Genomic DNA, 25,672 nt, shown 5'->3' with positions numbered 1-25,672 from the left:
AATTTTTAATAGGTTTAAATGTACAAAAGTTTCTTCAGTATTGGGGCTACAGTTTGATGAAAGTTGTGAAGTTGTAGCACGTATGGTTGATTTGTTATGAATTTTCAAAGTTTTGAACTTTTGATGCTTGCTGTAGCACCACCATCAGGACTATTGGCTTGAGTTTACAGCTGATGATATCTGGCATGAGACTGGACCTTTGTGCAAAGTTTGGTGAGTTTTCACCCATGGGAAGTATGATTTCCTTAGAAGAAGAAAGAAGAAGAAGAAGAAGAATACCTAGGATTACAATAGTGTCCTGGCAGCTTAGCTTCCTGGACCCTAATAAACTTGAATATAGAAACTTATTATAGAACAAATTTCATACAAGAGTTCTACCTTAAAGTGAAGGTAAAAAACAAAAAAAAACAGAAACCAATGAGAACCGTAAAAATAATACTGCGAAAGTGTGGAGCAATAAATAAGAGAACGGTATATTCCAGCAGCCCTTCTAATGAATGGTCCATCCCCCAAAATAGAAAATCAAAATGTGGTGGCAGATGTTTTAATTGAGGTGGGCTGCCACAAATTAATGTGTGGGAGACCCTGGCTAACAGCTAATGTTAACTAGCTCTGCCGAAGATTTGTTGATCACAATGTATCATTGTCAGGGAAAGAATTGAGTGCATCCTCTGATGTGTGGATAATGAGTTTACTGCGTTCTTTCTGCAGGCGTCCCGGGGAAGATCGCTGTTCTTCCCAAGCAGGTTTTCTATTGTTTCTAGAACCATAGTAGCCTTGAGCCCTGCTTTTTAGCCTCCACAAAATTGATGTGACGAAACACATTAGCCACTGCCATCGGTGCCTGCCATCTTATTTGCCAATAGGCCAGTGGCAGTCAGCAAGGTTGGCCAATACCAATGTTCAGCCAATAAATCGGTGCATACATCCTGAAAATGTACAGTGCAATACACAGTGGATATCCATCAAACTAAGAAAATTAGATGGACTTGCTGAGTATGGTATATGATTGACACATTGGCTAATGTATGTGTTTTATATGTGAATGTTTTTTTAAGTTAAACAGTGAATTGTAGGATTAGAATATTAATCCATAATCAAAATAATCATTATTTCCATCCTAGCTTGCATGTTATCCGAATGAAAAATGTGAGCTTAATGACTGATGTTTTTTATTGAAGAAAAAAACCTTGAAAACATCTAATTTGTCCCAAATTAGTGCTGATTAAGACTCCTGCCCCCTGAGATACTAAACAGGATATGAAGCGTGGAGAATAAATACATGGTTGGAAATTTCCACTTGAGAACATTGCATTCATTGCATAAACTGAGATCTAGGTTTACGGGTAGTTGATGGTGTATGTACAGCTGTCGTGTTACGTCACCTCAGTGCGATGACCAACATGTTAAAGATCAGCTGTTTTTAGATCACTAAGCAACAGTCCTGGAACAGCACTATGCAGCAAACTCTGTTTTTTTTATGGCTGTGGGTGTAACTGCATTCACTGTGTAGTTTCTAGAGGCCTAGTGAAGCCTCTAGAGAGTAAGATGTGTGTTTGTTAGTGCAGAATTACCTCACCACCAAGCAAAGCCCATATTAATAAGAAACACCACTGGAAATACATTATTCATAGAGTACAATGTAGAGAATATTGTGTGGTATAGGAATCTATGATTTGATGTTTTATTCATAGTGTTGTGCCATAAGAAGATAGGGAGTGGTGTGTGGAATAAGAATTCATGGCTTTATTATTGAAGTGCATTGCTTCCATAAAGTCAAAGGTTGTTGTGATGGATGTGACCAATATTAGTCCAGTCTGACCCTCACTCTTGTCTTTTTTTTATTCGTCAGTGGAGCAGCAGTGTGATGTAACTGATCTTACCCTGAAACAGGGAGACGGCAGACATTTTCACAGAATGAACAGACATGCAAAGAATCCTATGCAGCATTCAAATGTTGATTTAAAATTCTGATGTCAACATTATGAATGAAGCTTCAAACTCATCAGTGCAGCCCTAGATGTTGGCATGAAAGATAACGTAATCGTGCTGAGATGCTCAGAAAGCTAACAATGCTAACATGCAAATGTTTTACATATTTACAGTGTTCATCATACAGGGTTAGCATGTTAGCATGCTAACATTTGCTAAGTGACAGTAACCACAAAGTACAGCTGAGGTTGATGTGAATGTAATTAGTTCTGCAGGTATTTGGTCATAAACCAAAATACTGGAAAAAATTAAATTTTAACCCAATGATGGCACTGAGGAAAAGTTAGAAGATCACCAAAGTAATTACAATTCATCCAGAGGGTAACATAAATGTCTCAAGCAAATGTCATGACAATCCATGCAATAGCCTTGTTATTAAAACATTTAATTCAAAACCACCAAATGTCAAAACAGGCTTGAGGAAAAGAAACATTTCTGACCAACAAACTCCCAGCACCTCTAAAGCGCACTAATCAAAGTGTAAAAACAATAAGTTGTGATCCAATGAAGAGTGACAAGCAGCCTCCTCTGGTTATCTTGACATAACCCCATTTCCAGTCCTTATGCTAAGCTAAGCTAGCTAGCTAGCTACTGGCTCCAAGTTCATATTTAATGGACAGCTATGACAGTAGCATTGATCTTGTCATCTTATGCTTGGCACAAAAGCAAATAAGCATGTTTCCCAAATATTGAACTATTCCTTTAATCAATATAATGTCTGCCTGCCCAGCTTTATAGAGCTGATCAGTGCTTGTGGTTGTAGTGTGAGGCTTCCAGGTGTGACTGTGTAGATATTAATAAATGTGCAGCATGAGAACATGTTAATCATCACACTTCTTCCTGAAGAAAAATATAAACATGAACATGAACTACTCAGCCTAACTAGCCTGTCGGTGCCAGTGTTGTTATGTGTTTTTATGACGTTAATATGTGTCTGTCTTTCTTCGTTCACTGCAGCTGTACGGTACTCGATGTAACCTTTTCTTATCAGGGATTAGCTGTGGAGGGAATGAACAAGCAATTTATTTACAGCCTCTTTCCCTTATCTTTTTCTTTCTCTAAATAGCTCTCACGCTTTCATTTTATTTCTCTTCTTTCTTTCAACTTATTTCAGTTGTAGCTGTTTGTTTGTGTTAAAGTAAAAGCAATATTACTCTGCCATAAAAATAAAATATTTTGACCTGTGTTAGGGAGACTGCATGTGTGTGTGTGTGTGTGTGTGTGTGTGAGCGAGGGCTCTTGTGAAATCTTTCCCTCCCTCTCGCTTTGTCCTTGCTCCTCTTCATGACCTTTTCATTTGACCTCTGACCTTTTTCTGGCCTTTGGGTCCATTTGAACCTTTTGTTTGTCTTTGTTATTCTTCTCACAGTTTCGTGTGCCACAGCCCCCTCACCCTCTCAGCAAGGTGACGCCACCCAACCCGCCCTCACAGCACTGGAGGAGGGACACACACATGGCTGACACACATCGTCTGCCTTGGGTAAATACACACAAAACTTACACACGCAAACGCATCATTTTCCAGGCAACACTTGTCTCTCAAGTGATTTTATAACACTGAAACTCACACCTAAAGGCTGAGCTTAAATGGACACACTACTAGCAAACCAACAGTGTTGTTTTTTTTTATGTTTTTTTTTAAAAAGAGCATTGATTAAATGCACCAAAAAGCACGCTCAGCTAATAGCATCCCATTACAGAACAGGACTTGCAGGTCTACTCCAACCTGCACCACCCGCTGCTGAACAGGAAGGAAGATAACAGAGGCAGCAGTTTAGACCTGCAGATGTAACCAAGCTGATATGTACCGTCTATAGGGGATGGCAGTAAAAGCTTCTGCAAATGACATCAGGGACTTGTATATAAAGATGGACGACATGGCAGCTTCCCAAAAGTGAGGCCAAAACATCTCAACTGCCCCCTGGTGGCTGTCATAAACCCCGCCCCTTCCATGTTAGTGGATGCAGTTATTTGATGCTATAAAAATGGTGGTTAGATGCAGGGCTTTTTAGGCTTCATCTCGAGACGCGATAAATATCTCAATATTTTTAAATCTCCTCAAAAGCACTGACCCAATACCCTCTCTGATGCAAAAAAAGTTGTACAGATGACTCTTGTTTGTTTTGTTTTGTTTTGGTCAAGAGATTTTAATGAGATTTTTATTTTTATTTTTTTAAGATTTTTTTTGGGGGGGGGGCATTTTCAGCCTTTAATAGATAGGACAGACAAGTGTGAAGGGGGGAGAGAGAGGGAGTCACATGCAGCAAAGGGCCACAGGCTGGAGTCGAACCCGGGCCGTTGCGGCAACAGCCTTGTACATGGGGCGCCTGCTCTTCCACTAAGCCACCGACGCCCCAATAATGAGATTTTTTATCAATAATCATCAATACCGTGGATATAACGGCTAAGTGAGTTAAGGAAGCAATAAAACAAAAGGTTTGGCAAGTTGATAAATTAACATCACTTTAAAATTAGGTAAAAAACACCACTTATGCCACATCATGATACAAAGATATCCAAAATCAAATATGATGAATGATATATAGTCTCATAGCTCGATAACGATATGATGTCTACATATTGCCTAGCCCTAGTGAGACGTCATGTGCGACAGCTGTTAGTGTCAATCACTGTGCTAGCAAACAATGGCTCTGCTTACAGTTGAGTTGGATGTGTGTATGGGCAGGACCCTGAATCAAAATGACATCACCAGTGCAGGATGGCAAGATGGCCGTATCTGGGATATTTTGGTGCTTTTTTTGTTGTTGTTTGTTTGTTTGTTTGTTTTAATAGTGGGAGGAAGTGGAAACGCATCGTCCATCTTCACATACAGTCTATGGTTGACACTTGTGCAGCCTGCTTCAAGAAGTGTTACAACTGCGTTTTTGTTTTGTTTTTTAAGCTGCTAAGTGTGTGTTCACACTGCTCTTAATGTCATCATGTGTCCTCTGTTTGATTACTTCAAGAGGCAAGGAAAGCAGACAAGACAAGATTTGATTTGTCCAAAGAAAAAATAAATGTGAGAGTAATCCCATATGAGAGTTAAAATTAGTTTTTGAATGTGAACAACTGTGATTGCACCGGTGATTGACTCTGTTCCAGGTTGGCAAATTTCGTGAAGCTCCAACAGTAACAAATCTGTTTTCTCTTCTTTGCCTTTCTTCTCTTTAAAGATCAGCTTTTTATTTTAGTTGGCCCTAACTGTCACTTTGACTGGTTAAAATGACAAATGTTGCCTATCAGCTGTAATTAACATTAATTCAGTAACAAACTTGTTGATGGGCCAAAATGAAACTTTGCTGTTGATGGGTTTAAGTGCTTTCTGCAAGATTGTTTGTAAGGTAAAAAAAAAAAAAAAAAGCATCACTCTGTAACACCACTGTACAATCACAAGTGGACGGAGTGTTTCTGTAGGCCCAACAACTCTTACACAGTGATACAGCTTTTTTCCAACAGATTCCTTCATGTCAATTTCAAAAATTGCATTCTTCCAAAAAAAACTATGCTTAATGTCAAAAAATATACACTTATCAAGTACAAGTAAACCAAGGCCTTCAGGACCTCGGGAGAATTAAGGTGAAATGAGAAGCCTGCACCTGTTATTTCATTGAGTCAGATGCATATTTAATCAACATTTAGGTAAATATAAGTGTCAGATCAGACTCAGAATTAGAGACACCCAACATTAAAGGATTTGAATCGGGAACAGGGCCCAAAAAACTTGATGGAGACATCCTTAGTGTGTCTACTTCCTGAGTTTATTAACAAGGACAAGATTGGTCGTATCTAATTTGCATGAAATTTAACATTTCTCAACTTCTGGGTAGCACCATGTGACAACTTTTGAGTCTAATATAGCAGAGGGCAGGACTAGGAGGTTATTTGGAAACTACACTTTGAATGAATGGCAGCTTGTCGCGCATCAAGTGCTTGAGTCTGTATGTGTGAATGCAAGACTACTGTCCTTTCCTGTAAGCGGGGCTGACATGAGTAACTGTAGCCTGCCATGTAGTCTGAGCGAATTTGTGAGTTACCAGTCAGTTCTTTGACCGTTACATAAGTATCTGAAAATGTTGTGGCAAATGGCCATTTCTTGTGTGATTTTATGGTTATGCCATGAACTTATTACTGAACCCAGCTGTGTTGTGTGTAGCCAGCTTGAACTGACACGCCATCTTGCTAAACATTCTGCGTTGTGTGTTGTGTAGGAGAATGAGTCAGACAACAAATTCTTGCCAGCTGGAGGGGATTTATTTTGCGCATAACACTCAAAATCATCAGTACAGCAACTACTTGTTCTGTGCTTAAACATTCACACCTCTCCCCAGCGTAGCCTTTAGCGGACTGAATGTATAATTTCATGCTGATCGTATAGTGACAGTTACAATTGCATTGGCATCTACTTAGCATTTTAAAATAATGAGGACAGCAACTTCCTGTTCTGTGCTTAAACATACACACCTTTAAGAAGAGAGGGAGACAACAGGGACCGCATGATAAACTATCTTCTCCCTGCATTACCTTACTCTGGGATTGGCTAAATTTGTTCTTTATGTAAGTATTGCACTTGACAAAAGTGCTTTTACACAGTGAAATAAAGTATAGTATAAAACTAGAGATTGTAATGTGTAACCTACACAAAGCACAATTTGAACCTTTGCATTGCGTTTTAACCATGTTTAAACACATTATCAACAGAGAAACCATATAATCTTACCTCTCCTCGGGATAGCCTCCAGCGAGCTGAGAAGAGAAGCGTGAATCTACAGGAGGTGATGACATCACAGTGTCGAAAACATTTAACAAAATAAAAGCTCCTCAAAACAAATGTACACATAATCAACAATATATGAAAGAAATACAAAAAAATGAACAAATTAATTTTTTGATAAAATATAACCTTGCTAAATTAACACACAGGTTACATCTTTGTAGTGCACATTTAAGAAAAAGAAGAAACCCAAGTATAAATCCCAGTTATCATTCACATGAAATATGTACTGTGCGGCTTGATCATTATTTCTCCAAACTTGTGCATACTCAGCTCTCATATAGGAACCATTTTACTGGTATCACAACAGGCCTCACAACATAGCATGTTGTGGATTAAATATCTGTCTGAGTGGTGATACATGTAACCACCAAAATGGTTGGAGGGAATCCCCCAACTTGCACCACACTTGCATACAAAACACACACACACACATGCATACACATTATTATTACAGTATTATGCAAACAAATGAAGAAAACTTGATGTTTTTATATTCTCTGCTGCCCTTCTATCCATTAAAATGCATGTCATCTATCTCTGTCTTTGTCTCTCAAACAAACACACACACACACACCCTCTATCAGACAGTATTATTTGATTCAGAGAACAATGATGAAAATGGAATGAGGAACATGTAGATCAGGCATTCATCAAACACATACTGTACCTTCTGTATGAGTGTGTCTATGTGTGTGTGTTTATATGCAGCACTCAAAGGATACATTTGTGATAATTCAATCTGTCTGTTTCTTTGGCTTATCAGCATTTACAATCTATTTAAAATGTCCGCTTCTCAGAAGAGAGGCTATACCGATGAATAAAGAGGAACGATTTACATCATCAGTGCAGCTGTTTAAGTAGACAGACACTACTCAAATCATCAGATCCACAACTACTGTATGTGGATAAAGAACCTCCAGGGCTGATACATGGAATCAGGATGAAAATGCCAAAAACTGCAGGTCCTGTAATGGCCACTTGAGGCTGGCTCTAGGAGCCAGTCATTCCCCAAAGACCCCAAAAAGGCCCAACTTCACAGCCAAAATAAACATGTTTACAGCCAGGTACAAAAAAGTTTTGGTCTTAATAGCGTATTTCCCATTCATGACAACTGTACATGGGATGAATTGTTATATAACTCACCAATTTACATTTTATTAAGGCTTAAAGTTACGCATAATTAAGGTTGTGGTCCCTGTGACTGATAGGCTGTCTGCAAGGTGTCACCACGGGCTGTGAGTCAGATCCACCCCTCGTTCCTTCACAACTCCACCCTCTCATCCAATTTGGTCACTTCTGGCTCCAAATAAAACAAGATGGCTACGGCTGAAATGCCAAACTCGAAGCTTTAAAATGGGAGCCTACAAACCAATTGGTCGAGGTAGCTTTGTCCATTATTTTATACAGCCTACGGTAGATAGTAGTGGTGTTATGGTACATAAAAAGTCATGGTTTGGGTCATACTCTGGTTTAGGGGGGAGTTCAGTGCAGTGCAAAAAACCGTAATGCATGAGGATCTGCATTTGACTGCTGTCATTTTGGTAATTTTCATTTTTTATTATAAAAATGTATTATTATTTAAACCCGTATGTAGTACACTGTACGAATTCTGGTGTCAAATTTGCGCTCACATGCCAATCAGCTTGTCATGCTATCCTCAGCAAAAGTTGCTAATGGTTGCAGCTAGCAGTTTCAGGGTGGAACTTGTACCTATGAACTTTGGTTCCACATAATGTGCATTAACCTACATACCATGTAGCTGCGTGCACCCTGCTGTAATCCCCGTACAGTGATGGTTTAGTATGAATGCACAAACCATTACAGACCCAGTAGAACAGCAACACAATAAAACAGACACAGTTGGAAGAGAATACAGCATGCAGAGAATGTGGCCCAGGTGTCCTTGTTATCTTGTTATACAAAACAAAAAATTGCAGATGCAGGTAAGAAAAAAAAGAATTTGTCCAGAACATACAAATATACCAGCTATCCTCATTACAAGTCAGTGTCAACAGATTGACAAACATCGGGGCGTTGGTGGCTTAGTGGTAGAGCAGGCACCCCATGTACAAGGCTGTTGCCGCAGCGGTTCGAATCCAGCCCTAAAAAAATATCTTTAAAAAAAAACAGATTGACAAACATCATGTACATACTGTAAATATACCCAGAAAATGTACTGTTTCATCTTATAAACACAGAGATGTATTTATATTTCAGACAATTCTAATCTGACTGAATAACTTTTAGATATCTATACATATCAATTACCTTCTCCTCCTAGACACATTTAATCACTATTCTTTCATAGAAACTGATGTTGATGGTCACACATTCATTTCCAACAAACCTGTGTGCTTTTTCATATTGTATGAACACGGAGGTGTGAGAAGTGTGTAATGTGAACACAACATGTGTGAAAAGACTTAATCCTGACTACATTAGTTTCCCCAGAAGCTCCCAGTGCACAGGGAACAGGCTATTGTACTAACATGAATGGAAGAGCAGAGTGAGAGAGAGAGAGAGAGAGAGAGAGAGAGAGAGAGAGAAGAGTAATTTATTCAGAACTTGAAGAAATGATAGAGAGAGTAGATGAGGGAGGAAGAGAGAGAAGACAAACAGTGTAATTTATGCAGAGCTCCAGCAGGACACTGTGTCTAAGAAACAGACTGTTGGACTTGTTGGTTTGTCAGAACCTGATAAACACAGTGTTGGATACACATGACAACGTGGTCAGCCTCAAAAACTCATGTAGTAGAAGTTAGTGGTCAAACACATGAGGATTCACTTTTTGAAACTAACTGACATGATGGTTGTCTCTAAATGGAAAATTATTTATTATATTCATGATTGCAGAATATGGCTAAAGTACTTCAGTGACTGAACAAGAATTAAAAAAAGTCATTTACACAATGACACAATAATATTGTCATATGTAGTACTTATAAAGTACATACATTTTCTTTTAATGATCAGATAATAGCTGGATAACTGCACATTTTAGAATGGTCTTTTATTGTAACCAGCCCAAGGCACACCTTTGTAGTAATGATGGTGTGTAATCAGCATCTTGATATCCCACACCTGTTAGGTGGCTGGATTATTCTGGAAAATGACAAGTGCTCGCTAACGTGTTTTTTTAACCAATTTGCGACCAAAATTAGAAAGAAATAAGTCTTTGATCTTGAACTTAAACCTGTGAAAAATGGGAGCAAAAGCAAACGTTTTGAGTTTTGTTCAGCGTACAATCTATCTGTAAATCTATTCATGTTGGGACCTTCAAGTGTCACGTTGCCTAAAATCATTGCATTTGCAATCTTCAAAATGTGTGGCAGTATCATAAAATGTGCTGGTGGCATACTCATTGTGATGTGAGCCTTGGAACCTTTGTCGCATGTAATTCCCCCCCAACTCCCTCTCCTCTCACTCCTGTTTCTACACTGCCATTTGTCAAATGGTGGTGAAAATGCAAAAACAATGAAAAACAATCTTAAGAAGGTGATGTATGAGCCAAGAGTAAAGTTACCTAAAGGATCAGTCAACACAAGGCAAGCAACTCTAGCATTAGCAGCTAATGCTACTTCCAACTGGCTGCTAGCCCAAAGCCCCAGGGGAACAGCGCTGGGTTTTCAAGCCAATTTGACACAGTGGCCAAACAACCTGCAGGTCTGTCACATGATGCCATGGGGCCCAAAAAGACTTTTCCCATTGACTTATATTATGAGAGAGACGTCTGTCAGCATTTTTCCCCCCTGTGTGTCCATCTGATCATTCTGTGTCACCTTTCTAAATTCTGAGGCTTTTACAGGTCTGTAAACACAGCCCAGGCCAAAGTCTTGATGAGTTCTTTTCTCCCTCAGCAGCACTTTGTGGATTTTGAGTCACTGCAGAGGCGAGTGAATGCAAACTTTTAGACCCGGCGCAATGAACACTTAATTTAATTTTCAGTTCTGCTGCTTCATCTGTCCCCATAGTACGCTCTGCGCTCCGAGTGTGGTGCAATAAATAATCAAACAGTAAACATGTATATTCCAATAGCACTTGGTCCCGCTCCAAAAATAGAAAATCAATACCTGGCGTTAGATGTTGTTATTGTGGTGGGCTACCACAAATAAATGAATGTGTAGGAAACCCAGCTGTTGGTTTGAGTCTGCACGAGGGATTTGTTGACTAAAAGCAAAACAGAGAATATCACCAGAGTTATCCTTAAACTTAAGAGCACGTGAATGTAAATGTGACTAAGAATTTGTATTAAAGTGAAACATGCACACAGGAGACGTCTTGTGCTGACATCTCACACACCAAATTCATTCCACCATTCTAAGCACTGGCGCTCTTGGTCTCCTTCCAGGTGTGGCTTTTCACATAACCTCTAAAGGAAAGAAACATTTCCAGTTTGCCCATGTCAGGTGCATTATTGAATGTTTGCCTGGTTTGATCCTGGTGAGTCAACAATAGAAAAGGAGATAATGGGAGTTCTTTTTCGTTTTTGGAATGAAAGGTGTGATAATATTCCATGTTGCACATTCCTATTTTCCTTTTTCCTCCATCTTATTTTAAAGTGGTGAAACTATGACCTCAAATGGTGGTTTGCCACAGTGGCTGATAATTATATAGTGAGCGTAAACATCACATAACTCCACTCCTAACTGATCACTCAGCTCACAAGTCACGCAACTCATAACTCGACACTGCATATGGGTTTGAGATAGAGTAGAAAAGAGTGAGAGAGAATGAGAGAGTGAGAGAGAGATGAAAGAGAAATGGGACGATGAGAGTAGAAGAGTGAGAGGGCAAAAGAGGGCTGGAAGGAGAAGGATGGTGAGAGATGAAGAGCACAGGAGTACGAGAGGGAGAGACTGGTGTGGCTAGCCGAGCAGAAAAGCTGTCAGTCTCTATAAAAGATCTCCTCTGTCAGATTAGTATGAGAGGGCTTCTCTAACACTGCCTCTCTCTCTTTCTTTTCACCCTGGTATCTCTCACTCCTCTCTTGCATGATTCTCTCACTCCATTTCCCTCCTCATGTCTCCCTCTCATTTGTCTTTGCTCTCAGAATAATTCATTATCATATACGGTGCTGCTACTGGTTTTCTTTTGGTATGTCAGATTAGCACTTGATGTATTTTTACACACAAAGATCCGCCTGTGCGTATTCTCTCAGGCAAAGGAGGCTTGTACATCTAAATTACTGTGTTGTTCTGTTGCTGAATGAGTGAGTTTTTTTCTCAAGGCTTGGGATATCATTAGTGCTAATTAGTCTGTGATAGGAGCTCTGACTGAGGAGGAATGACTACATGACACAACACAGAGCTGTAGTTCAGACTGGATAAAGTATACTGGGTTAATGGTGATGGGCACTTTTACATCTCTTCCATTTATTATGTCTGACAGTAATGTCTCATGACACTTTGGTCTCTTATAGTCCCCTATGTAATTCTTATTGATTTTCTCCAAGTTGTCACTCTGCTGAGAGCAACATTGCCCATCCAGCCAAGCTGTATCACAATATGTCAGCCTCCCCAAACTTGACTTTGTCCCCCATCCGTAAAGAATCAGTCAATAAGAAAAAAAAAACACTGTGGTGAATACGATCAAACACATAGCTATGGAATTTAATACTGGTGTCATATTTTCTTTCTGTCTCTCTTTAGTCCTACTCAGTGGGTGGTTTGGGTGACGAGGACTTCAACATCCCACCCATCACTCCCCCCACCCTGCCAGACCACATGCTACCCCCCCATCTCCCCCACGATTCCCGCTCTGGACCGTACCACCCTCTGGACCCCCCCTCCAGCTCAGCTCCACACCACCCCTACCAGCTGCAGGGCATGGATCTGCCTGGCATGCCTGGGAACCAAGATGGAACTGCTATGTTGAACCAAGATGGTGGCACGTTCAGTCCAGATAGCGGCCCAATGACCAGTACACTGTCTGTGGTGAGTGCCAAACATAAATAATTACACATTTTAATGATAAGTTTGCTTTAGTAATGAATGATTTGGTATTAAGTAAAATTTGGAAGTTGGATTTATATACATGACATTAGAAAACATGACCTTTTGTCTGTTAAACCACTACATGAGTGAGTGCAATTAAAATTTAAAGGGATAGTTCACCCCAGAATCAAAAATACATATTTTTCTCTCTTAACTATAGAAGGGTTGCAACAGTATGAGATTTTCATAGTATGATAACTGTCTCTGAAAATATTGCAGTATCATGGTATTACAGAATTATTATTACTATCAGTTACAGTGACCCTTAAAGGAATGAACACAGAAGGTTTTTACCTGGGTTGAACAAATGTTTTATTGCTACAAATGAAACCTGAAATCATTCTTTTTAATGGAAGTATGTGTAAACAGTCTCTCTTTTGAAAATAACTAAACTAAAGGTGAGATTCTTCATCCAGTTGCATTTTATTAATACCGCAGATAAGCAAATGAACACAGTATGATAACCGTCAGTTTGCATATCACAGTATATCTTGAAACCAGTATACCGCTGCAACCCTAACCTGTAATGCTATTTATTAACCAAGATAGTTTTGGTGTGAGTTACTGAGTGTTGGAGATATTGGCCGTAGAGATGTCTGTCTTCTCTCCAGTATAACGTAACTAGATGGCACTCAGCTTGTGGTGCTCACAGCACCAAAAAATACATTTAAAAAACTTTACAGCAATGTCTCTTTCCAGAAATCATGACCTGGCTACTCAAGATAATCCACAGACCTTGTTGTGAGCAGTGTCATGTAGGAACTATTTTCTTTGTACTGAACTATACCCACCAATCGAATCACTGCACAGAATAAAGTGTACTACTCATTGACAAGAAACTCGTGACAGTGCGAGATGTAAACATGAATGGCATCCTGCGGATGAGCTGTAAGGTTAACCAGCTTGGTGATGTTCGGTGAGCTAGCAGTAGATGCATGCTTCCTTCTGCGTGGTTATACGGTTCACGTGTGCAGTGGGTGTATATTTTCTCGTACGTCAATGAAAAGTCCAGTCGTAACGTGCAGTATATGCACTGGAGGTTTCAAGTTTCCACATCACACTTGTGCAAGTTGCACATACATTATTCAGTAAAGGTCAAACATCTAAGTGAAGGGACAGTAATTAGTAAAAAAAAACACTTGAGTGGAGGGGGGCTTCAAAAGACAGAAAGAAAGACTCAGTCAGTCTGTGCATGTCCACACAGTCCTTCAGAGAAATACATGAAACCTCTGTTTAACTGACAGACGTGCGTGTGTGGAAGCTTAAAAATTCTACATAATACAAAACATCCCTCTCAACTTTGTAGTATGAATTTATCATTTAATTAAACATTTTGAATCCATAAAAAATGTTTAAATGCACAAAACTTTTGACATAGCAACAGGTTTTGCATGGTGACAAGTTCATTTATGTCTTATTACGATATGTGAAAACTTACTTTCATTGGATGAAGGTCTTTTTCACATTTATTCGAAACAAATGTTTATAAATTGTAGCTTAGATGAGAGACAGGCGGTGAGAATGCACTTTGACAGGTGATGAACCATTGTAATGTAAATGTTCTCTAAAATTAAGATTGCTTAATTTTTTGTTTAGCGGGAACAGCAAGTTAGTCAGTGGGCAGTAAAGTTATTTTGTATATAACCTTTCAAATTCAAAGAGGCAAATCAAAGTGCTTAGGTAAAGAAGAAAAACATAAGAACAACAGTTGAAAAAAGACAGTGAGGAGTAAAATAAAATTTAAATAGAAAGAAAAAACAAGATACGATTGCACAAAAAGAACAGTAAAGAGATACGGTATTAGTGCAGTTAGAGGTTGGTGTGGGGAGAAAATATATTTTTACATGCATTACGAAGCAGGTGTAAATGAGTTGGCATTAGTACACTAATGTCAAAAATGTATTTTCTAAATGCTAGTTAATAACAGGATGTTGACGGAACAAAAAAGGCGGAACTCAATAACCTTAAGGGTGAGGGTCATGGGAGAGGCAGTAGAAACTAAAGTTAACAGAGTAGAGTAGTGATCTGCAGAAACATTAACAATTGTTAAGTTCCTTAAATAGAAAGGCAGCAAACCATGTATCTTAATTGCCTGTTATGTTTCATACTGTACTTTATTGTAATAAGGACACCAGCGAATGGTGTGGCACACAGTATACTGGAGCAAGAGACTGAAAAGTTTGCCCCCCTTTTCTATTCATTAAATCAAGAATCAATTTTAAGCCAAAGAATCAGAGTTGAATCGTGAGGTTACAAAGATTCTCAGCCCTAGTTAGAGGGCAGTAATTAGATGTCTCAGATTTAAGAAAGGAAATAATTGTGGAAGAGAAATTAATCAAGGGCACAGAAGAACAGATTGTTAAGTATATTTGGCTGGTGGAATTTCAAATGGAGTATTCCATCATGGTTTTGTCAGTTGTGTGTGGTTGTCCTCAAGCTTCTTGTTTTTCAATAACACCCTTTTTCACACATTAACTGGGAGTTGCCCAGATAACAGCCCCGCCATCACAGGTCAAAGATCAGCTGAAGGATGATAGTGAAATATCAAAACTGCCAGAGGCAGTCTGTTAGGAAATATTTGGTTTGTTAGGAACATACTGTCCATACGGATCATAGACAGCGGAGAGGTGCATGATGTTGTAGGAGTGATTTCAGACATTTCTATGAAGGTTTAGATTACTGTAAAAACCTTTCACTAATGAAACCATTGAAGCTGAGATGAATTCAAACTGACCAGCTGCTGCTCCCTAACAGTCACCACTTTGAACACTCACCTTGGATGATGCTCGATACTCAAAAGACATATTTTAGGATGGACTATCACTTTGTATCTTGCTCAGAGATACTTTGACTTTACCTAATGGAAGAAAGCTGAGGATCTCAGTGAGTCTTAAGATTTGAACTGACAGCCAGCTGATATATTTTAACTATATTCTTTCATATTTTGTTCAGTTTAACTGTGTGGAATGGGATATTGCCTGGGGCAGTGTTATTTGAATCGTGGCAGCTGGTCGATGTGACATTTTTCTTCATATTTTAAGTCTCCATTTCACAGTAAAGTGAAAATCTTGCTTTTAGCTGTGACATTCAGATGTGGCTGACTGTCATACAGTAAAGAAATGAAAGTTTCACCTTCACAGACCCGGAGTTACCTCAACTGTCATAGAAACGGAGTGTTCAGCGGGGTGACAGAGGTATACATGTGTCAGTATCTGTAATAAAGATTTCTCCCGTTTTATTAAGAATGAAACTTGTCACCTCCCACTCTTGATCTTTCAATCTTTCTGTCTGTTGTCTCCATCTCCATATTAAATCTGCCTGCTATAATATGAAGTGTCAATTTGAAACCTCATGATGAAGCTCTCAACCCTGACTGTGGCTGAATTAGAATGATTATAAAACACCATAAAAGAGACTGTTTTCAATAACTTAATTAAATCCAGATATATTTTTTCTCTTTTTCTTTGATTGTGACTAACCTGTGTGTTAACTGTGTGACAGTGGAGGTAATTATTTCAGTGGCCTGAAGGGAAGGTCTTATTTTCCATCTCAGTCTGTCTCAGTCCTACCTTTTCCCTCTCTCTCCGTCTCTCCACCTCGCTTTTATATTCTCATACTAACATTCATTTACTGCCAGTCCATGAATGATGGTTGCCTAGCAACCGTGCTTGGCTCAGCCGAATCGGGGTGGGTGGGGGGGCTAAAAAGATTCAAGTCAATGTGTGTGTGCATTATTCCAAGAAGAGGCAAGACTACTCAGTTGCAGTTAATACTAAGAGAGACTTTTTTATTTTGGCTTCCATCTGAATGAAGGTTAATGTCTAAAATGATACATTTAGAGAACTCCATTTTGTGCTTTTGGTGATTTTGTTCTTACCTGGTTCACAGTCATAATCATTGATGATTACATTAAACTATAGGCAGTGACAGTTTTTCTTTGTCTGTCATGTACTGATGTTACATGTAATGATGTAACAAGAAGTTTCCTGGTTTATGGGATTAACTTACTAACACTCAGTTCTTCTGTTTGAAACAAACAGAAGAACTGAGGAGTTTTCATGAGCAGTGGTATGGATGGATGAACAAAGGAAAGAGCACAGCCCTACAGAAATGCAAAATTCATTGTTAAAAATGCAAGGACAAATACATTACAGTATGGTTTCGCAATATGACTGTTTACTGTGAGACTGGTGTCAGAGATTTTTCTATATCTTGTAGACCAAGTTTACTGTCGCTTTAATATCTCTAGTTTTATTAGGCTATTGTTGGCAGTATAGCAAATCACAGAGGTGCTTTATGGAAATATTGCCACCTGTGTCAATGTGATGAAGGATCTTAATATTACAGGTATTTCATTTAATAGATTAGCTACCAACAGACATTCCAGTTCCAGGGCTATGGAATATTAAATAAACCATATTTTCTCACTACATCTTAGTCTCTCTTACCCTCACGTGTACATAAACGACCTTATACACCTTTTTTAAAAATACAAAAATGTGAAATTATCGGTTATGGTATCGGTTGGAAAAATCCATATCGTTGTGTCCCTAATTTTAACATTAGTTGAGTGAACACAGCAATAAGTAAAGTTATTGCAGCAATAACAACAATTAAACAAGAACAAGAGTAAGCACTCTTAGTTAGTTTGCTCAGGCTCAGTCACGAAGGACACTTCCCCAATGCTCACCCAGCGTCTGCCCCAGGCCCAGCTGGTACCTGCTCAGTGCTGCTGCACAAAAGGAGAGGGGGAGACTTAGCAGAGGAGCTGTGGACTGTTGTTATTCTGCGCAGCATGCATGTGAATAAAATATAATATAATTAAATACGTTTCTTGCTTTTACCCTGATGGTGTGAATAAATTCATTGCTAAACTGTTCTCCGGTTCAAATCCAATGTTCATTGTTATTTTGCCACTGATTGGCTGAAGGAGTCTGTCTGTCAAGGCAAGTACTTACGCTCACTGAACGTGTTTGGGGCGGCAGCAGGGCCAGACTGATACAGAATGTTGAGCTCAAGTCACCAAGATGGTTTTACCAGGTCTCACAAGAGCTGGCACGATATCAGATTGTCACTACACAATTATTGTAGCCGAAAGAGTTCACAATAAAGATTTTTTTGCGATACCTATAAACCTGGAAGAAAAAAGAAGTAATAATAATGCTTTAGTCAAACCCATTTTTAACTCTGTTTATTGGTTTTTCAGCACACAAAATATGAGTGTAGGGAGAGAGAGTCTATAACCATTACTGTACAATATTGTACAAAAAGAACAACTACAGTTAATGGATAGTTAAAAGGCAAGCAGACAGTGTCAGGGGAGGGAGACAAAGTGACAAAGGAAAGAAGCGGAAATGTTTTAAAAGGTTTAGGATTATTGACACAGTATTTTTTTATACATGTATTACGGACATGATATCAGTATTTCATGTTTAAATATCACAGTTAAAGTTAATACCGGCATTCGTGACACCCCTATTCTGAACACACTGTGATTTTTCTTTTTTTTAATGTAATATCTGTCAAATTAGTCTACCATAAAACAACTCAACTTTAAGTCACCATCCTAATTAGAGCTGCAATAAAAAATCTATCAGTGGAAAATTAGTTGACAACTATTTTGATAATCCATTATGGTTTAAATAGTTTTTTGAGCAAAAATGACAAGTATTTGCTGCTTTTCTTGGTTTTACATTACAGGACATAGAGATGTCTGTTCTGCCCTTTAAGCCTTGACTAGCCATATAGTTTGCAATGTGTCAATGTTTGAATACTGATTTTAGTTTTAGAAAATATACATATGTAGTTTCTTATGATCAGCAAAATTCTCACATAGACATAAAGACATAAAAAACAAAAATAAAATTTTAACGGTTACAATTCCTGACTGGATAAAAATAAATCTCCCTCCCCCCCCCCCTCTCCCCCACACTCTCACCCACACACACACACACACACCAGTTACAGTACAGTGGTGTTTAATGCACAATGGAACCAGTTAATTAGANCCCACACACAACACACACACACACACACACACACACACACACACAAAATGCAAATGCTTATTTTCCAGAAATAAAAAAATAAATTTAAAAAAAAGCAATAACTGATTCAGATTTGTACTGCTGTACTTTTCATATTGAAATCTTGTCATCAACCACACCTGTGTGAAGATGTGAGAGTTCTGTTTGTAGCCAAAGCTTTTTCCCTTCTTGTGACATGAGTCACTCAATACTCACCCTGATTTTGTCAGGGGTTCCCCCTCTGTTCGGCCATTGCTACAAACATTTGTCTGACTCCCCCCCTAATTCCATTCGTAATATTATTAGTTCCAGAAGTTGAAAACCTTTGCTAAGTTTTATTGGCACGTAGGTGTTGTTGTATGACCTTGTGAACTTCGGTTCCTGTCAATAGATGCTGGTAGTGATGTTTCCACCCAGACCACCGAAAACTAAAACAGAAAACATTCTTTCCATTCTTTCCATTTGTTACTCCGTATTTTTCTTTGGTGCATTTTAATTTTGTTAAGTCAACAATTTTTAGTATCAATCTGACATTCTAAGCCAGGCAGTTTTATCATATAATACATACAATCATATTAATAATACAACATGTAATGTCAAAAACATTTTTCCAATTTTTTTTTAGTAAAAAGGAAAAAAAAGTTTTGAAGTATTTTTCTTAGTTGACATTGCATCGTCAACAGTTCAGCTTGATCCTCAGGTCGTCAAACAGTTCCTATTTAAACAGTTTAATCTAAACAAGACGAGCTGTCGTAGAAATTTGACAAGGAGTAGAAGCTCTGTGGGAAATTGTGACGGTACTAATATGACATTTATTGCAGTCCCAACCCAACCAATGCCGAACCACAACTGTTATTTTTCAGCCTTTCAACCTGCATGTACGTCAATCTGAAACTTCTTCCTGTGTTAGACAAATGTCACTCAGTGTTCTATCTGAATACCACAGGACTATTCAGAAGCTGCTGCCGGTAACAGAGTTCAGAGTTCAGGTAATATGTTCCCAAGATTGGCAAAGCGCACCAGACCACATCCGCTATTATTCGATGCTTACTAAGAGGAAACTCTAAATACACATCATCAAGCGAGTCCCGTCTTCATGTTCGTCATAATAGGTGTCAAAGTTCCCATGCTGACGGTGTAAGCAAACATTTTTGTTTAGCTTTTGTTTTCCTGAGAAATGGATAGAATATCACTGTTGACTGACTCACTATGAGACAGCTCATATTTTGGTAATGCCAGTTAAGACTGAACTACTCTACACAGGGGATGACAGAAGGGACTCATAAGAAGGAAAGATCAAACACCAAAATATGCCATGAAGTAACATTCTCCTATTTGGCCAACGCTACGTTAAACTTTACACATAAATAGCTGCTCGCTTTGTGGCAGAGAAGCTGCTTTATGTTAACAAGCATTTTGATGTGACATTAAAATGTGACATAAATGAACATTTTGTGTAAGATGCCATTCACTTTGTTTGATTGTATACAGAATAATTCAGGCATATTGACATTTTATTCATATGAGATTTATCATTACCTCAATGGTTACATTTACATGTGCACCAATATTCCACTGTTATTCCGAATGTGTCAATATTCTGAATTTATAAACATCATATTCCATTTGGGTTTTAGGAGAATTCTTTTGCCTGTTTACAGTTGGCTCTTTGCATTGCACACAAACCAACTAGCCAACAGTTTGCAACGCTGGGATAGAGATGCCCCCCCCCCCAAAAAAAAAGCCAGGATTTCTGGTGAGAAGGAGAAACATCCATCCATCCATCTTCTAACCGCTTCATCCTCTTGAGGGTCGCGGGGGGGCTGGAGCCTATCCCAGGTGACATTGAGCGAGAGGCAGGGTACACCCTGGACAGGTCGCCAGACTACCGCAGGGCTGACACATAGAGACAGACAACCATTCACACTCACATTCACACCTACGGACAATTTAGAGTTATCAATTAACCTAATCCCCAATCTGCATGTCTTTGGACTGTGGGAGGAAGCTGGAGTGCCCGGAGAGAACCCACGCTGACACAGGGAGAACATGCAAACTCTGCACAGAAGGGCTCCCACACCCGGGATCGAACTGGGAACCCTCTTGCTGTGAGGCGACAGTGCTAACCACCAAACCACTGTGCCGCCCCTAGAAGGAGAAACATGGCTACTTTTAAACATTATAAAAGACTAAATATCAGCAGGTTTTTGGATATGCACAATATCAAAGTGCTGACCTTCTCAAGAAGGTGGCTGAAGGAATGAAAGAGGGAGGCTGTGCTTGGTTGAACAAGTCCGCCACCAGTGTAAAACTTGGGAATATTAGTGTAATATTCATTTTTCATAGCCATGTAAACAGTTTAGTAGGAATATTGTCTGGAATATTTTGTGCATGTAAGCGTAGTCAGTGTCTCTTGGGAGACATTTGTTTTGAAAGACAACAATGCACAATGAAACATTATGCAGTTGTGACACAGGTGTGACAGTAAAACAGTCTGGTTACTTTATATCCTGCAGTACATCAGCTTTCGGACACATTATTGAGGACATGGGATGCACGAGGAAATAAAGCAGTGCTTGTATCTCAGGCACCTGTGGAAACCATAACGTCTCCTCCAGATAAAGTTAGGTAGCAACTTCTGCAGAGTGTAGTAAATGGAGTTTAGAATCTCTATTGATGTATTTACACGTGAGCGGGAATTGATGTTTTAAGACTTCTGATCCCATCTACTGTCTGACCTGTATTGCCTGTTGCCACGGTTACTATCAGATTTCATTATTAGTGAATCCTGGACTGCTGCACACTGTACAAAACCTGTCAAGCAAAGGGAGACTCTGTTTCAGAGTCTAGTTAGGTCTGTTATATGAACATGTTATGTAGCACAGATACTGTTTCGGCACACCAACCTGGTTTTAGAGCAAAGTACAAGCTCTGTCAGTGATTCTTAAAGCAGCATTGATAATTCTTTTAATTTGTGGAACAAGCTGTGAATTCAGCATTTGACATTTTATCAATTTATAAAGTTGTTATGTTGTATTAACGTGTTGGCAAACAGTTGCTTAAACACACATTATTTATTCATTCTTTTTTTATTAAATGAAACTTTACATTAAGAATAATTTTTATTATATTATATAATTTTTTATCATTAGGTTTAAGGCTGTTTTGTCCCCCACCACCGCCCAGCCAAATATCTGGCTCTCTAGCTAATAAATGCACCACTATGCTCACAAGCTAGTCCTCTCATAAAGTTGGTCTGATGAACGTGTTAGCAAACAGCTGTCTGTTGAGACATCCAGCAGACACATAGCAACATACTGTAAGCATTCATGTTTCCATGTTCACTCTCCTTTTAGCTCTGTTTTGCCTCCAGCCACTCATGAGACTCCTGCTGTTGCAGTTCTAGTTGTTAAAAGCAGCCGATGTGAAGGACGATGATGAGAGCTATGAGACTGAACCAGAACAGTCACATACAGGCCAGAAAACCAAAACAATTAGCTGAAATACTCTAAAACACTCCACGACTGAGAGGAACTGCAGCCATGGTGATAATGCTCTGTGGGTTTGTTACTACAGGTGTCTCTTTTCAGATTATTTGTATTCATTTAATTCATTGTTGTCAAATGTTGGATTTATTCACACTTTGAAAAGTTTTGGTGAACTGGCTACAATGACGTTAAATGACATATCAAATCTAAGTTCAGAAATGTAATACAGCAGATCATTTTCAAAATAAACTATTGAGTGACTAGCATTATGGGTACTCAAAGGGGTGTAACAGTTTATAAAATTCTTGGTTCGATTTGATACAACACAGTGGTGTCACAGCACAGTACGTTTGTATGTTTCAAGTCCCCGTCCAGACCAAATGTGGAGCGTGGACTGGTGGCTGGAGAGATGCCAGTTCACCTCCAGGGCACTGCCAGGTGCCCTTGAGCAAGGCACTGAACCCCCCAGCTGCTCGGGGCACCTGACCAAGGCAGCCCCCTCACTCTGATATCTCTCTACTTTATGCATGTGTAGGTCCTGTTTGTGCATGTGTGTGTATTTCAGACCTGTGTGTTAATGACAATGGAGTGAAAAAAATGAATTTCCCCTCAGGGGGATTAATAAAGTATATAAAATTAAATTAAAAATGAATACAGCAAAAAAGTAGAAATGCCAGAAAATTTTCCTTGACATTTTTAAAAAAAATTTATATTATCTTAAAGCAACTCTTACCTTTCTTGCATTTCACACAGCACTTAGAAAAAATTTGAACATCCACAACTCCTGCCTCCCTCCAAAGTCCCATCCTCCTCCTCCTGCAACTCCACCTCCCTCCAACGGCCTACTCCCCCCTCCTCCATTACGTCCTCATCACATCTATGATAGACGTAGGCGTTGTCATGGTAACGTTATATACACAGAAGAGGAGGGCGAGTGTAACGTTACAAATGCAACCCCGGAGTTTTAAAACTTAACCAGAGTCAGTGATGACTTATGGGTTTTAGAATAAGGTTACAGTGCTAACATTAGATAGTAGCGTTAATGTTACTAGTAAGTGGAAACACACAAGGAAGATAACGTTAATGTTTCAGAGGCTACGCTACAGTAGGCTAACGTTAGCCATTAGCAACTGGGTGCTGTGCTGTCATATAACATTATGAACTGAACTGAACTTCTTTGTCATTTTTATGCGCAGCACAAAAAAACGAACTGACATTTTGCATACCCCAAGCATAAAGAAACAAAACATTTAAAAACAATTTGTGCAACATATAAGAAAGACACATCACAGCACCGTGAATTGTTTGTGTATACGCCACGGAGCTTACCAGATGATGCAGCCTCCCTGTCTGCTCTTTATGTAGCGTTAGCCTCCTTAGCTCAACACCGGCGTCTTATATGTTACCATTCATCCATGTCTCAGGCAACAGTCCCTCACTCCTCAGTTAGTGGATTTCCATTGTCGGATGTAATCCATTTCGTGTCCAGCAAGCGGACGTTCGCCAGAAGGCTGCTGGGAACAGCTGGTTTGACGGGGTTAGCTGTTAGCATAGAGCTAACCCCTCCGGCGCTCCCCCCGCTCCTGAGTCCTGTCACAGCGCTGCCGGCATCTTCCCTTCGGGACAGCTCCAGGCGAAACCATGGTCATCTCAGGTTACTAGTTTATATCCACAAGCATCCCTGTTACTAGTTTATATCCACAAGCCTCCCTGTTTCTAGCATATTTGTTGTCTCACAGTCTCAGGGGTGGAGGGTGTGGGGGGGATGTTACGCGAGCAGTTACGTCTGTCGGAGGCCTCCACGTGGGGAAGACAGAAAGGACAGGAGAAAACTCCGACCAATCATTGCATTCGGTCCAAATGCAATGATTGGTCGGAGTTTTCTTAGAATCATATGAGAGTGGTATAATGATGAGTTTTCATCTCTGGTGGAATTTACTTACATTTTAGTGTGCCATCAGCTTATTAATAGCATTTTAACCTAAACAAAGAAAAGCGTAAAATTTCCAGAAAGGTAAGGGTTGCTTTAATTCATTTGTTTATCAAATCTTACATCATAAAGTATGATCTACTAGAGAAATCTCTGTGTTGTTTTAAACCCTAACCCTAATCATAAAACTAACATCATAATTTGAGCTTTTGCTTTTTTGTACAAAGGAGGAATTACAGTCTGGCTGAAATGGTCTTGTGAAGGAAAAGTGTAATCGGGCTCAATTACATTGAACATTTTTGTACAGCCTACGTTTTCTACTACAGAGTCGAGTCTCATATCTGCGGCTGTAGATGTAACAACTGCCTTAGCAATTTATTTTGCTCTGTGTGAGTCAGTTGGGAATGGCTACCTAAATACTCTGTTAGCATGTAGCGTTTTTGTTGCCCCTTGGTTTCATCTAGTTTCACACACTGGTGTGATGTCGATGTAAATTAGTTCACATGTATCATTATTCCCACTGATGTAATCTACTGGTGTGTAGATGATGTGACATGCCACTGTTTGTTTGTTTGTTTGTTTTTGCCAGAATCAGTTTGAGATAAATCGAGGGAAATACTGGAAGCGTGGGGCATGGGGTAATTTCTGAGCCCAATTTCTGAGTTACACATAGCTGGTTAAGATCTTATAGGTGCAGGTGGCAGTTACCTCAGCCTTTGCAGACTGTTGTTTGAGTGTGACACGGCTTATCAAGACAAATACTGTGTTTGACTCAGGAGGACCTGGGCAGCGGGGTAGGACTGGCTTGCTAATATCAGAAAAAAAAAGTCTGTGCAAGTTGCTTTATCAAAATCTACAAGAAATAATGGCACCAAATAGCTTTTTGTAAATGATATGAAACCCCAGGTGGAATAATCGAGGTCAATGGACAGCATAGACTGTAGATGTCTGTAGATGTTGCAAAAACAAACATACCCATCAAGTCATCAAACTCCAAATGAAATGTGATTATTGCCCTCATGACTAATTGTCATTATCACCTATGTCTTTGCACAGATGCAGCAGATGGTGAATTCTGATTCTCGGTTTACCAGCAGCCAACAGCCAATTGAAGCTGCGCTTGGACCGAGGAGCCAATCTGGCATGAACCAACAAAGTCAGTTGTCCACCATCAACCAATCCCAGCTGGGGCTGAGCGGGAACTCTGTTACCCATAATTCTCCTTCACCTCCTGGAAGTAAATCCGCCACACCATCCCCCTCCAGTTCAGCACATGAGGATGAGAATGATGATGGACTCAGGGTAAAAAAGCAAAACACACAGTCACACTGTATCTCCTGTTTTTATGAGTTACTGAGTCATATCTTGCTTGGCTGCTGAATGTATGTATGTGTGTGTGTGGGTGGGTGGGTAGACAGTGTATAGTTATGTTAATGTTATGTGTCATAGTAGACCCATTCTCCCTGTGT

At 39.4% G+C, this 25,672-nt stretch overlaps 1 protein-coding gene across 3 annotated transcripts in view; it reads left to right on the top strand.

Moving 5' to 3' along the window:
* tox (thymocyte selection-associated high mobility group box) overlaps positions 1-25,672 on the top strand; it is a 68,298-nt gene that overhangs the window by 26,367 nt on the left and 16,259 nt on the right. For all 3 annotated transcript variants that reach the window (XM_050033791.1, XM_050033792.1, XM_050033790.1), the window contains 3 exons: positions 3,362-3,472; positions 12,415-12,699; positions 25,260-25,505. In XM_050033791.1, the coding sequence (XP_049889748.1) occupies positions 3,362-3,472; positions 12,415-12,699; positions 25,260-25,505 (642 nt within the window). The remainder of the gene's footprint in view (positions 1-3,361; positions 3,473-12,414; positions 12,700-25,259; positions 25,506-25,672) is intronic.

The sequence above is a fragment of the Epinephelus moara genome, chromosome 21 (assembly GCF_006386435.1).
Source record: "Epinephelus moara isolate mb chromosome 21, YSFRI_EMoa_1.0, whole genome shotgun sequence".
In the NCBI taxonomy this organism is placed as follows: Eukaryota; Metazoa; Chordata; class Actinopteri; order Perciformes; family Serranidae; genus Epinephelus; species Epinephelus moara.
Note: the sequence above shows the minus strand (reverse complement) of the source record. Positions and strands in the feature narration are given on the sequence as shown.